Source organism: Cataglyphis hispanica, chromosome 4 (genome assembly GCF_021464435.1).
Source record: "Cataglyphis hispanica isolate Lineage 1 chromosome 4, ULB_Chis1_1.0, whole genome shotgun sequence".
NCBI lineage: Eukaryota > Metazoa > Arthropoda > Insecta > Hymenoptera > Formicidae > Cataglyphis > Cataglyphis hispanica.
In genome coordinates, this window is record NC_065957.1 from 11,779,085 (window position 1) to 11,793,058 (window position 13,974).

Below are 13,974 nucleotides of genomic sequence, written 5' to 3' on the forward strand. Positions count from 1 at the left end.
ATTTCTGCTTTAATTAGTATGTAACCTTTTGTGAGTATAAGTATTGCATATATATATATATATATATATATATATATATATATATATATATATATATAAAATATAAGTATAACAGAAAAATTTTCAAATTTCAAAAGATATATGTAAAAATTAAGTATTGCTTTAAAAAGTGAGCAAAAGAAGATTCCGAATGGATATATCATTACCGAATGATATCATTTATGTTCCATATAACTTCTCGCTACGTTCCAAAGATTTCACGTTACAATGAAGCTGTCAAACAATAAACTTGTCACGTGGTACAACAAATTGAAATTATACATATATATAACCGTTAACACTTTACGAAATTATGATCTTCTCATCCGACCGTTTGAACGCCTTGCATTCAAAAACGGTTAGTCACTACTACTGCCATCTGGTGGTGGCGTGGGTATAACTAAAATATGTATCAGTAATTCGAATAGTTATATTATCGACGAGATATAATTCCAATCAAGACGATGGACGATTGTCGATAATGAAGAAAATAGTATGACATGTATCGATTCGAAATGCCATGTAGCTATGAATATGTGTGTGTGTGTGAAAAATGAATTCAATAAATAATAATCTTCATATAAAATAACCTTTAAACAATCTATGCATATATATTTACGTCTTATATTATTTTTTTAAAGGAATATCTTTCCTAAAAGGAGTATTTAGAGTAAATATAGGATAAATCGGAAAATTTGATTTCTATTTGCAAATCGGCCGCTTCTATATAAAGCTACGCCATCTTGAACGGTTACGTTTTATGGGTGTGTGTGGGCGTGTGTGTGTGCGTATATGTGCGTGTGCTGTTTTATACTTGTAAGCTTATATATAGTAGCTTAGTAACGAATAGAATGATTATGAAATAATTATATGAAGCAATGTTTTTTGCGCATACCTGATTACGATCATTCATTAATGTGGCGCATTCTTGTTGCACAACGCAAAATATGTGCAAGAGCGAGAGGTTTCCGATTCCCAGAGATTAACCGAAATCGCGGCACTTATTTATAACGACGAATTATACGCGAGGTTTACATTATGACACTGACAATAATGAACATGAGACATTTCTAAACGCACGAGACTCACTTTTAGACAATAAAAATAGCAAAGTACGATTCGAGCGGGATTTTGCGATCTGCTGCGATGTGTTTGAACGTATTCCGTATAATGATTGATTGTGACTGATCTAATTCGGCACCGCGCGCGATTCAAAATTATGAGGAGGGCGACACCACATGTCAAACGGCGAACTAATCGTAGCCATTTTTCAAAGAGAAAAATAAAATTTGAAATAAATTATCTTTTCTAGTTAATAATCACTCACAATTTAACAATCGTTCGCGGATAGTGCACAGGCGATAGTTTTTTTTACAAATATAGTTATTAGAAAATTTGATTGAATTCACTCATGACTACATTGCGCGCGCGCGCAATATATGTTGCTGTGTACAAATGTATACATCATGGCAGTTCGCTATAAAATATCGATTGTTGGTAAAAAACGCGGCATAAGAACGTTATACACATGTGACTTGTCTAATATATATATACACACCTCTATCGGATAAAGTCAGCTGATTCTGGCTGATCCTCAGATGCAAGTGGCAGAAAAAAAAATGGTCAGGGACGAATATCCAGTTCCGAAGGAAGAAAAAAAAGATGAAGACATGGAGGAAATAGTACAACCGGAAGAAAATAATGCCGATAACATCAACGAGGAAATGGATGCCGAGGACGAAGAACATTCCGATGACATTAACAGATGTCTGGAGGAAGATGTATATTCCGATATCGGTAAGTAAACAGAACTTCTTTTGCGATGCACAAAAGTACTATCTATTTGTAATAATTTAAAAATTGTGTCTGTGCGTGCGATACAATGTTGTAATATTTATAAATACAGTTACGAGATTTATGACATTTCTAATGCATGTTTAGAAAATGCATAAATAATTTTGGAAACAAGCATTTAAATCGTAAAATTATTAAATTATTTTTATAATAATGCAATAAAAAAATTAATTATTTATAATTGCATACAGGTATTAAAGCATTGGAAGATGAACTGGATCATTTGGAAACTGCTCTGGATCATTTAGAAAAGAAAAATGATGACATACATGCAGAATTGATTGAACTATTGCATTGTAATCGCGAGGCTAGGAAACAGTTTCAAGAGTCACTGCAAATTGAGAGTCAACAATCACAGTGATAATTAGTTTATATTTAGAAAACCACATACTTTATTATAATCTAGAATTATCACTTTATTATGTTACTTATAATGTTATCAATGAAACATTTCATATATCTGTAAGAATTATGGGAAATATGTTATAATCTACTCTAAACAAAGACCATTTATGTTTATCAATATTTACTTCAATAGCTTCAATATTTTGTGGAATATTAGGAAAAATTATACAATTTATTATATAATTACGTACATGTATATATTTGAAAATATTAATTAACTTTTATTTGTTTTACTTATACATATAGTGATGTTAAAATAGTAATTTTTATTGAAATATATCCTATATCTGAGAGATATATTATTTTATTTATTAAACTCTAGTAAATTTCTGTTTGAAGAATATTATATAATACAATATTTTTTTAATGTAATTTGTAAAGTATGCATTGATATAGATCCCAAGTGTAAAACATGCAAAATATAAAAACATACTTTTAAAAGTAGGATTCCATATATATATATATATATATATATCTAAAATATTTTTAAAAATAAAAATGATATTACGAGACGTTTCTAGCAATAAAGAAATGATTGAAAATCTTATAGCTGTTTTCATGAATTTAAGAATTTTACCGCGATTGTGTGCATATAGTATGCTAAATAGGAAAGGAATATCCAAACCAGCAATAAATACATATGAACAGTTATGTGAGATTTATTTACGTGTAAACAGATTTAACATAATTGTCCGTGGTAGTAAAAGTATTTTTATTTTGCTAATTTTTCTATACACTTATATAACTGATTTAACAGAATTCTTACTAATAGATATACAAATCAAAAAACTGATGAGAGCTTTGTTTTAAATCTGCAAAATAAAATATCCTGTGTTATAGCATTCTTAATTAGTTAAGTAGTTTGAATGTATTCGTCTTGATATTCTATCTATGTAACTAAACATAATATCTATTTACAGGCTGATAAAAGATAAAAACTATCAACTTGATAAGCTAAATTATCTCTCGCTGGCCCCTACTTATATCTCTAAACAAAACAATTGTTCTTTTTATTATACATCAAGTGTAATCAAACAATTTATATCATAAAGGGCGACATTGGATAAAATTCAACATCTTTGATAATGTTTCTTTTCAATTCACCTTTTTCACCAATCTTTGATTGTATCAGAATTTGATATCTCAAACAGTGCAGTATCAACACATTGCCATATGACATATACTTATTCAGGTGAAAATACTTGATTAATATTTCTCATCAAACAAATGTAGTGTTAATGTAAATAGATTAGTAGGTGCTATTTCATAGAGTGTAAAAATACACAAACAATATGACTAATTATTTTAGTATAATTACTAAATACTTGTCACACCTGTTAATAATTCTTTTAAAATAAATTTACACACTGAAAAAAAAAATTAACTTTTTAGTTTTTTTGGAATTTAATTGCGAATAATAAGATTTTTAAACCTTTATAAACAGAAAATGTATATGAATATGGCTGACACTTCACTGTATATAAAATTACATAACAAATTTTACACACTATTTTAAAAATAATATGCCTAAATTTCGATTTTGTAGTAAATATAAAAATCTAACTATATTCATCTCTAAATCAAATAAAATATTAACATGATGATGATGCAATAATATGTAATTATAGTTTTCTACTATACATTTCAAGTGGTTTAGTTCACTCATTGCAGACGCACTAAATAAGTAAAAATGAAAGGATCAAGTGATTTGATGCATCTGCATCAGATAGATAAACACACTCTAAGAATGCAATATGTCAACTTATTTTAATAGTATTTAGTAGAGGTTCAAGATTAAGATTTCAGTATTTCAATCACAACTTTACACTGAGATTCCTTTAATAAACTTAGATATGTTCAATAAAAACTAGTCTGAGTAAGATAATATTTTTTGTGGAATAAACTGATGCAGTTTTCTTTTAACTGTGCCAACATATAAGTACAATATAGTATCTCTCATTATCCTGTTATACATATTCACATCTACTAAAATTTGCACACTATATATATATATACATACATATACATACATATATATATATATATATACATACATATACATATATATATATATATATATATATACATACATATACATACATATATATATATATATACACACATATATATGTATATAGATATAACCTCAGAGTCTCAGTTTGAATTTTGTATGTAAGACATAAATTCTATGTAGAACAGAAGTACAAAATTATTCTAGTCTCACAGAACTGCATTAGAAATTATAAAAGATTTACAAAATACGTAAAAAAAGTTATCCACATTACTCGTAGATTCAAAAATATTTCTACTGCATATAAAACACTGAAATCTTGACTCGTACTATCACTTCTTACATTTTATCTTTCTCGAAAGATATCTTAGTATAATTTGCGATAACAATTCTGAAGGAATAAAAAAAATATGTTTATAAGCAAAACAGCTTTTTTTAACATGTATGCATAGATTTATCACAATTTAAATTTTTTAATCTAATACTTCATACATTACCTGAAAAACTGTTATCATTCTATATTTAATTCTCTTTATAAAGCTAACTGCAAGACATATCTTTTAGAAAAAAATTGTCTGTAATTATATACAAGCAAGTAAGAACAAAAGTTTTATTAATATAACTCTCGTATTTGTTCATTTGTAAGATCTTGGAAAGCTATAATCGGTATCTATAACTTCTTTTTAGTGATATATATAAGATTGCTCTTTTATTCTTTTCATTAGATTTGTTTCATATTAAGATATTTAGATTATGTTGCTGCAAATGCTGTTCTTACTTCACTTGATAACAAATGCTGTAGAATTTGTAACAGCACATATATTTTATTCTCTCCTTTCTCCTCTCTCCTATTTTTTACAATACCATTTTTTCTAGATAATTAATAATTTTCTAGATAATAATCCAGAAGTGGAGTATCCAGCAAAAAGCTAAAAAACGAAGATTTAAATATTATATTACATATAGCAAAGAAGAAAAAAAATATATATATATACTTATGTATGAATGTAAAAACCATAATGTATAACAATGATATAAATACAAGTTTATTTATATGCATTATAAAGCATATATTTTGCAAAATTTTAATTTCTTGGATTTGTCTAAGATATAATACTTGATTTGAATAATGATTAGAATCTCAATCTGTTATATAAAAATTTAGAATACATCATATAATGTGTAACTATAAAAATTTAAATGTTATACATTGTATTTACAAATTATTTATTATCAATATAAAATGGATGTTTCATTGATTGTTGTTGATAAATTTTAATTAAACTATAAGAAAATAAACGACTTCACAGTAAATATATATACAATTGTTCTTTTTGTAATTATATACAAGAGAATATAATTTTTGTTAAACAAAAACTATTTATCTGATTGCAATCAAATCTTATGGCAGCAAATCCAATGGATTTCATATGATATATATATATATATATATATATATATATATATATATATATATATATGTATATATATAGATTAATGACTAGTATACCTTATAATTTAATAGAAGCTCTATGATTGCTAAATACACTCCATTTAAAATAAAATAAAAACTAGAGAATTGTAGAAATAGTGATAGCTACAAACCTATGAGAAACTATGCTAAATAATAACTTTCTATATAAGTGAATATCTTCTTGAAATGTAATTGATTTTTTATATCTTATGATAACAATGCTGATTAGACAATGTTTATTACAACAGTAAGCATATTGTGAACCTAATACATATTGAATTTATGCAGTTAACTTTTAAAATAAAAAAGAAAAAAAGATGGTCTTAAAAACCTATTAAAAATAAGGGAGTGAAACTTACCACATATATAAATAATAATGTTTACGATTTTAGATTCTTACTAGAGAGTTTTACTAGAGAATCATAAAGCGAAGCCTTATCGTCTAAAGGATCTAAAGGATCTGAAGTATATAGATTGTCTGTAGATAAATTTGATGATGCTGTTGGTAGCGAAGGTGATTCATTTTCCAATAACATATCGTCATCAAAATCTAGTAGATTTGATGTAGGATTATACGTCATAAGTTCCCCACCAGCAGATCCATTGATAGAATCTGCAACTATGTATAATTAAAGTTATTAATCAATAAAAATGATCAAATTAAATCAATTTTGATTTAATTTCAATTTTGATTTACTTTAACTCAATTAAACAAATTATAAAGAGTTATTTTTATATAAACATACGCAGATATATAGACATCTTTTTTAAGAATTTATCAATTTAAAATTGTAAGAATGTAGAAAAAAATTTTTATGCATTTTTTTACATTGATAAATAATGGAATGTTTAATTTGATATTAAAAATTACAAAAACTCACGTGCAGTGTTGTCATCATTATCATCTTTTTCACAATTCGGATTTAATTCTGGATTAATTGGTAATCCGAATGTCATTGGATCATCCGCGCCAAACAGCTAAAAAAAAGAAATAAAATATTAAGTTCTTTGCTAATTCATTATTTTTATAAACTTTTTTTTCTTTTCTTTGGACTTTAATATTTCAAAATTATATTTACCCCGAGAAGAGTATTAGCATCAATGCTGTAACCTTCACCACGTAGAATTTCACGCAGATTGTCCAAATCTGTTTGCATTGTTTCCAGATGATTATCCATTTGTTCCCTACAATGTTACAAATGTAAAAAGTTTTATTATTATAAATAAGAAACATTGTATATAAAATGAAAAATGATGGTATGTGGAAAAAATGATGGTACATAATTTTTAACATTAGATAAAGTCTGAAAAATAATCTCATTTATATGATAAGACACACAATAACAATTTTTATGAGAAATACGTATTTTTCTTCTATAATAAACATGTATTCTAACATTGTATAAGTATAACAAATCACAAAAGTACAAAACAATAAAAAAATATTATATCAGTAATATCAAATACATATAAAACTTAATATCATACACAAATTTGTAAAAAATGTCTAAATTAGATTTTTATAAAATTAAAGTTAATCTAATCTAATAATATAGATTCCATATAATGATATACAAAGAAGAGAAATATATTTTTTATATTTTGTTGATTAAAGATTAAATAGCTATCTATTTAAATAGCTAGTAAAAATTAATATATTACACAAAATAATTTATTTTTAAGAATTAATATGGAAATGGAGATAAGAAAATGGAATAAGAAAATTACATATCTCAAAAAAAAGGAAAAAAAAGGGAAAAAAGGGAAAAAAAAAAAAGATACGTTTTCACCTCTTTCTATATGCTTAATGATTTCCACAATTGAGCAGAAATTATTGTTAATAAATGCCACCTTATGTTATCCATGGTCTGTGCCAAACTTACATCGGTTCTAACCTGTAATTAGCTTCACATATATCTGAAGAATTGACGCGACTCAAAGGTAAATCTTTTGATGAACTTGTGCTTGCTTTGTTATCATTGTCTTTTTCATCCTGTAAAACTTTTGATGTTTCATTTTCATTGTGCCGTTTAATATCACTTGCTGCTAGAGCAATTCTGTCATCATCAATTTGATCAAGTTTAATATCACTTGCTGCTAGAGCAATTCTGTCATCATCAATTTGATCAAGTCCCTGATTCACTGGATTAGATTCTTTGACATTGGTTTCTTTTTTCTCAACAATATTTTGAATGTTGCTGTTGTTGATTATTTCTGGAACAATTAGGATATCTTCTAGTTTCAGCATGGATGCATCATTGTCTGAGACTTCCATATCATCTTCCATATCAGCTGAACTTTCCATGATATCAGTGTCAACATCTTGAGATTCATTAATATTTGCCGCCATCGCTGCGAGTTTAGAACTGCGCATTGACGCCACAGGTACAGGTTTAGAACCGATAGATTCTCTTTCAAGTAAAGCAAAAGGCGCAGGAGTTTCCTCGTTGATGGGCATTTCAAGCAAATGCAATTCTTCCCTACAAACGAAGATAAGCTAGTGCCAATCTTCATTTTTGTTTTACAATACTATTCAGACTTAATCTTTGTCTATATTAAACTACTTATCTTTATATTATACTTATCTCAATAATATCTCAATAGTATAGAGTATAGATGGGAACATGGAAAAAACTATATAGTATATTCTAAAGCATAAGAAACATAAGAAATAAGAAATTACATGCAATCATTCTCAATATATTATATCAATAAGTAACAGAACATTATAATACAAAAGCTGTCAATAAGATATAAAAAACAACAAATGTATCTAATATAAAATGATATTATGCAGATATTATTATGTGAAATTCTTTTGTAATAGCAGAATAATATCATATATTCAAATCTTTTACTGATGTATAAAGAATAATATTATATTTTTATCAATACACATATAAGTAAATCTATAATTGGCTAATTATATTAACTGAGATAAAAACTATGTTAATGTCCAATACCAAACTTAATTATAGAAACAATATAGATTTATAATATCGATATGTCTTGAGATAATTTTGATATTGCATTTAGAGAAAAAAATATTTAAAATATTGTAAATAAAATATAGATATATAGATTTATATAAAAAAACTAAAAAATCTAATATATATTATTATAATAATAAAATAAAATATAAAAAAGTTTTAATAAACAACATAAATTAGTTTTATATATATAAGATAGTTAAATTATATATAAATAATATATGAATATGGTATGATATAAAAGAAGCAACCAAGGCTTTTAAAAATTTTGAAAACTTAATATGCTCTCTATAGAAACATAATGATAAGAGATTATGAAGATTTATTTCTTCTTCTCTATTAAATACATTTTCTGAATGATCTGTAACATTTGAAGAAATGTTTTGGCTATTATATAACTTCTCTCATATATATATTTCTCTATAATATAATCATTTAAAAACTGGTAAAAAATAGGTAAAAAATAGGTATAAAGTAGGCTAAAAATAGGCTCTATTAATGTTTTTATAATCATTTAAATTTTTCATGCAAAATAATAGCATATATTTGAAATATTTTCAACATAAAATAGCTATAGACAAATATTCAGAATACCAACACCAAGAAAAAAAAATGTTAACCTTGGTTTTCCTCCATTTTCCAATGGTGGGATCAAAATTTTGACAGGCACCTTGTTTTTCCTCCTGGTAATATTTAAATACCATTTGGATAAATGCAATAAAAGAATATTTGATATTCGCAAACAAATAATAAATATTGTTAGATTTTAGTGAATGTACAATCAAAGTATTAAATTTAAAATATTTGTTTAGCAAAATTTTGATAAGTCCAAAATATTTTTTTATTTTTTTACAAAATATTTGTATATTTCATTAATCATTATGTATAAAATCCATTGCATGTAAGAAGATTCTATAATATTTAATATAGAATACGTATTCCCCTAAAATTTGATAGAATAAATATTTCGATCTTATTTATCTCCATGCATAAGATATTTTACAGAATGGGTGAAAAGTAAATATATTATTCATCTCTTCCTCTCTTTCTCTCTCATAAAGTAGAAATTAATATTTCAAAAAATAAAAGTTATTTAATATTTTAATACTTTTTCTAATATAAATCAATTGCAAATTTTGTGAAGAGAGAATAATGTTAACTTTCCATATATTAATACAGGATATCCCAAAGCATCCTAGACAACGCTCATGAATGGATAAAACACAGTAAACGAAACTAAAAAAATTGTTATTGAGTAAAATCTGTCTAATCGGTGACAACCGAGTGCATGTCAGTGAGCCGCACACCTGGTAGTGATGTGCCGCTGTAACAGCAGATTTAGTAGCAGGTAGTAACTCACGCATACTACCAGGCTTGTGGCTGACCGACATGCATCAGGCTAAAAATCGGTGCTGATTGGCCAGATTTTACTCTATAACTCCTTTATTAAGCATTATAGAAAAAAATGATAAAGAACTTTTCCGTTCAGTTTACTATGTTCTATCCATTCACGAGCATCTAGAGTGCTTTGCACATTGTGTGTGTGTGTGTGTGTGTGTGTGTGTGTGTGCGTGCGTGTGTGTGTGTATACACCACACATAATAAATTGATTATAATAAAATATAAATTGAATATATTAAATTGAACATACTTCTTTTTACCCTTGCAAAGACGTTTCTTCCTTGTATCATTTTCATGTGAACTAATTTCAATATCGTTTTCTAGTAGAGTCGTCTCAGGATTCTCGATTAGTTCATTTTCCATATTTTCATCATCTATTGATGTTTCAATATATTCTTCTGGACTGTAAACAGCTGGAGCTCCATTCTCCAACATCCTAGATTAAAAGGTTATTAAGATATTTATTAATATCTCACTGAGAGTTACAATACATACTACATATATGCATTATATATCAGCTATTAAATTTTCCAACATGATAATATATATATCCAAATTAAAATAATTTATGTGCTATATAAAAAAAGAGAAATAAATTTTTAATCAAAGTGTGAATTTCCATGTTTTAAAATTAATAGCATATGCATGTATAAATGTATAAAATCTATTCACTTACTCAGCAACAATATATTCTGAATCCAAATCTGATGACTCTGATGCATCAAGTTCATGAATAATCGGTCCTGTAGGAGATGCTTGTGGCTAAAAAATAGATATTAAATATTAAATATATTTATTATTATAGTAGTATGTATGTGTGCATATCTATATGTACAAAAAAAGACATGGAGAATGCTGCAATGATAGTATTACCTTTGACAATTTGCTCTGTTTACGTGTACGATTTGAATCATCTATCATTAATGGATATCGCCGCTTGACAGGTAAACCACTTCCTCTCGAGGGTTGTACAAGAGTAACAAGAAATTGAATAAGCTTGTTAACAATTTGTTGTTGTTTCAAATGTTTCTGTCTTAGCATTGCTATTTCTCTCCACAATGCTTCATTTTCATGTTTTATTGCGCCTAATTTAGTATCCAAATTCTCTTGTCGACCTCTCATACTTCTTACTTCTGCTAATACTTTGGTCATTAATTCTGGTTTAATAGGAGTATGAGCTGCATCTTGACTCTTACTAGATGCAATCTAATAGGAAAATGATAATTTACTGTAATAATATATTAATGTAATTTTTGTGTTTAATCTTAACAATTTAGCTTTCTAGAATTATATTTTTTATGCAATTATTAAGATTTCTTAGACATAATTTACGGTTTTGCTTTAGTACTTATTAAAAAAAAAAAATATACATTTCAAAATATATATGAAAAAGTTAGATTAGTGTATTTATTTTAAAAATTATAGTTCTTTGCACTCAAATTATAGCACCATTGCAATATATCTAAATATACTCACTTTTCTTTTAATATGTTCTAATAGATATGGATGTCCTTTGTAAAAAAACTGATGTGCAAATTCCATTTCATCCTTATCGCACTTTAGACCACCCAGTTCTACAGATACTTTCTTATGGAATCCATCTTAAATATATAAATATTAATGGATATATATATATATATATATATATATATATATATATATATTTTTTCTCTTTCTCATTATCTATATTTTCAAAAAGTTTTATATACATGTAATAACTTACACATATTTAGCTGTCGTACAAAACTAGCCATATTATTGTGTTTATAATAATGTGGCAATAATTCTCTCGCAAATTTTGCTTGATTTTTAATGATAAAACTTCTCCCATTCTAAAAAAATATAAAATATATAAAATTATTTATCTTTGTATCAACAACTATAATAAATTTAATTATAGTGTATATGTATATATATATATATATATATATATATACATATATATAGTATATACATAATAAATTTATTTATAATAAGTATAGATTATTTGTTGTAATCTTAAAATATTACATTGCAGTTTAATTTTAATTAATATACTATATATATTATATGTACAATATATACTATATAAATTACATATATGAATTACATCATCTTATATTGAAAGACTTATCAAATTGATATAACTTTTATACAACAAGAAAGTGATAGAGAAAGAGAGAGAGAAAGAAAGTCACAATATTATATAAATTTTATAAATATATTTTATAAATTATATTATTTAATCATTAACATAAAAGAATTATATATATTTGATACAACATTGACATTTATTGTAAAAAGTAAGTGTCCATGAAGATCATCACTATTTATATGAAAGAAACAATGCAACAAAACGATCAACTAACAAGACACAATTTATAATAATTGCATGTATTTATGCACATGATACAAAATGTCATATATAGATCGCGCAATAATATCCATCGATGGAAATCAAGGCCGACGAGATTTAGGTATCGAAGTTGTAATTGCTCACGACAAAGAATTGAACTCCAGACAACGCGTGACATCGCGTTGTTTCATGATCACTCGATCCGCTTGACAACGCGAAATATATAAACCATCTTCGATCAACTCGTGTATGAATAGGTAAATAAATAAAGGTACTTACAGGTGACCAGCAAATTAAGTTGTCGGTTTCCGGGTCCTCGACCAGTTTCCATAGTTTGGCAAGAAAAGCCGGCACGCCGGTGCCCAATTCCGCGACTGTGTGCATCTTGGATGATATATATAAAACTCGAATGCGCAAGTAATCTCGTAAAACTTTGCCGATCAAAATTACATCGAAATATTTCGCATCTCCGCCGACAACAATGGCCGACCGCTGACGATATTATTCTGCTGACAAGCATTTGCAAGTGAGATGCGGAGGGTGAGCGCATGTGATGAATTCTACCGCCTTTTCATTGGCTGCCGTCGAAACCGGATGTCTCCGAAACTCGCCATTTCTGCATCGCAATATATGGCTATGGTCGAGAAGATGCTAGAAATGCTTCGAAACATTTGTTTGATCAATCGGGACAAAAAGAGTAAAGATTTCTTTATTCTGATTGGTTAATGTAACGCTTCGAAGCATTTCTAGCATCTTCTCGATCGCAGCCCATGACGCAACATAAAATTGTTATTCAAGGGTATTTTCCAGCATGTTACACAGATGACACTGTTGGCGTTTTCGAATAGACAATTATATTGCTAGTCACGTATCTTCCTAATATGCGGCGTTAGCGAAAACATTACGGTGCAGACGTATATCAACCTCTCGCTTCCACAATTTGTGTATTGGACGCAATGCGCTTGCGCGAATTTCGTTGAGCCAATAGTATTATATATATATATGGCCTTTACGTATGCTAACGCATGCGCATTATATAAAGTACACAAATTGTGGAAGCGAGAGATTGATATATGTCTGCACCGTAATGTTTTAGCTTGCGTTGAACTTTACATCAATCATATATGCAATACTACATATATTAATATTATTACATATATCACATTGATATATTTTATAGTATTTCAGTAATATTACATATATGACACCAAATACTTTATACATACTAAATACTATACTGTCCAATCACAGCCGTTCCATTTCTTGAAGAAATGATTATGATTGGCCAATGTAGTTCTTAGTACGTTATTACAATATATCAATATAAACTAGGCCATACGCGAAGCAATTTGTCCAAAATTTTATTATATTTATTACATTTATTAAATTTATTATATTTAATATATATTTCCATTTTTATCTCAAGAAATATATTAACGTAGCTTGAAAATTTAATACGAATTAG

At 26.9% G+C, this 13,974-nt stretch overlaps 2 protein-coding genes and 1 long non-coding RNA gene across 8 annotated transcripts in view; 1 reads left to right on the forward strand and 2 right to left on the reverse strand.

The window, feature by feature from the left end:
* The window catches only part of LOC126848693 (uncharacterized), a 201,388-nt gene extending 200,190 nt beyond the window's left edge, over positions 1–1,198 (reverse strand). For both annotated transcript variants that reach the window (XR_007687297.1, XR_007687298.1), the window contains exon 1: positions 935–1,198. This is a non-coding gene — a long non-coding RNA (uncharacterized LOC126848693). The remainder of the gene's footprint in view (positions 1–934) is intronic.
* A 388-nt stretch (positions 1,199–1,586) lies between these two features.
* Positions 1,587–3,372, forward strand: LOC126848691 (UPF0184 protein AAEL002161-like). The gene is made up of 2 exons (XM_050589771.1): positions 1,587–1,836; positions 2,085–3,372. Exons 1-2 carry the CDS (start codon positions 1,638–1,640, stop codon positions 2,252–2,254), a joined length of 369 nt encoding a protein of 122 aa, XP_050445728.1. The 5' UTR covers positions 1,587–1,637; the 3' UTR covers positions 2,255–3,372.
* A 1,518-nt stretch (positions 3,373–4,890) lies between these two features.
* On the reverse strand, positions 4,891–13,087 carry LOC126848682 (heat shock factor protein). 5 transcript variants are annotated; one of them, XM_050589759.1, is made up of 12 exons: positions 12,789–13,064; positions 11,898–12,006; positions 11,651–11,775; positions 11,048–11,380; positions 10,851–10,936; positions 10,425–10,610; positions 9,394–9,456; positions 7,667–8,263; positions 6,863–6,968; positions 6,665–6,761; positions 6,143–6,402; positions 4,891–5,238 (listed from the first exon to the last, which is right to left on the reverse strand). In XM_050589759.1, the coding sequence occupies exons 1-11, from the start codon at positions 12,891–12,893 to the stop codon at positions 6,164–6,166; spliced, it is 2,046 nt and encodes a 681-aa protein (XP_050445716.1). In that variant the 5' UTR covers positions 12,894–13,064; the 3' UTR covers positions 4,891–5,238; positions 6,143–6,163. The 5 variants fall into 5 exon arrangements, with proteins under 5 accessions (XP_050445716.1, XP_050445714.1, XP_050445715.1 ...); XM_050589757.1 differs by lacking the exon at positions 11,898–12,006 and having other exon boundaries at positions 6,143–6,396; positions 12,789–13,087; XM_050589758.1 differs by lacking the exon at positions 11,898–12,006 and having other exon boundaries at positions 7,679–8,263; positions 12,789–13,082.
* Positions 13,088–13,974: the final 887 nt, after the last annotated feature.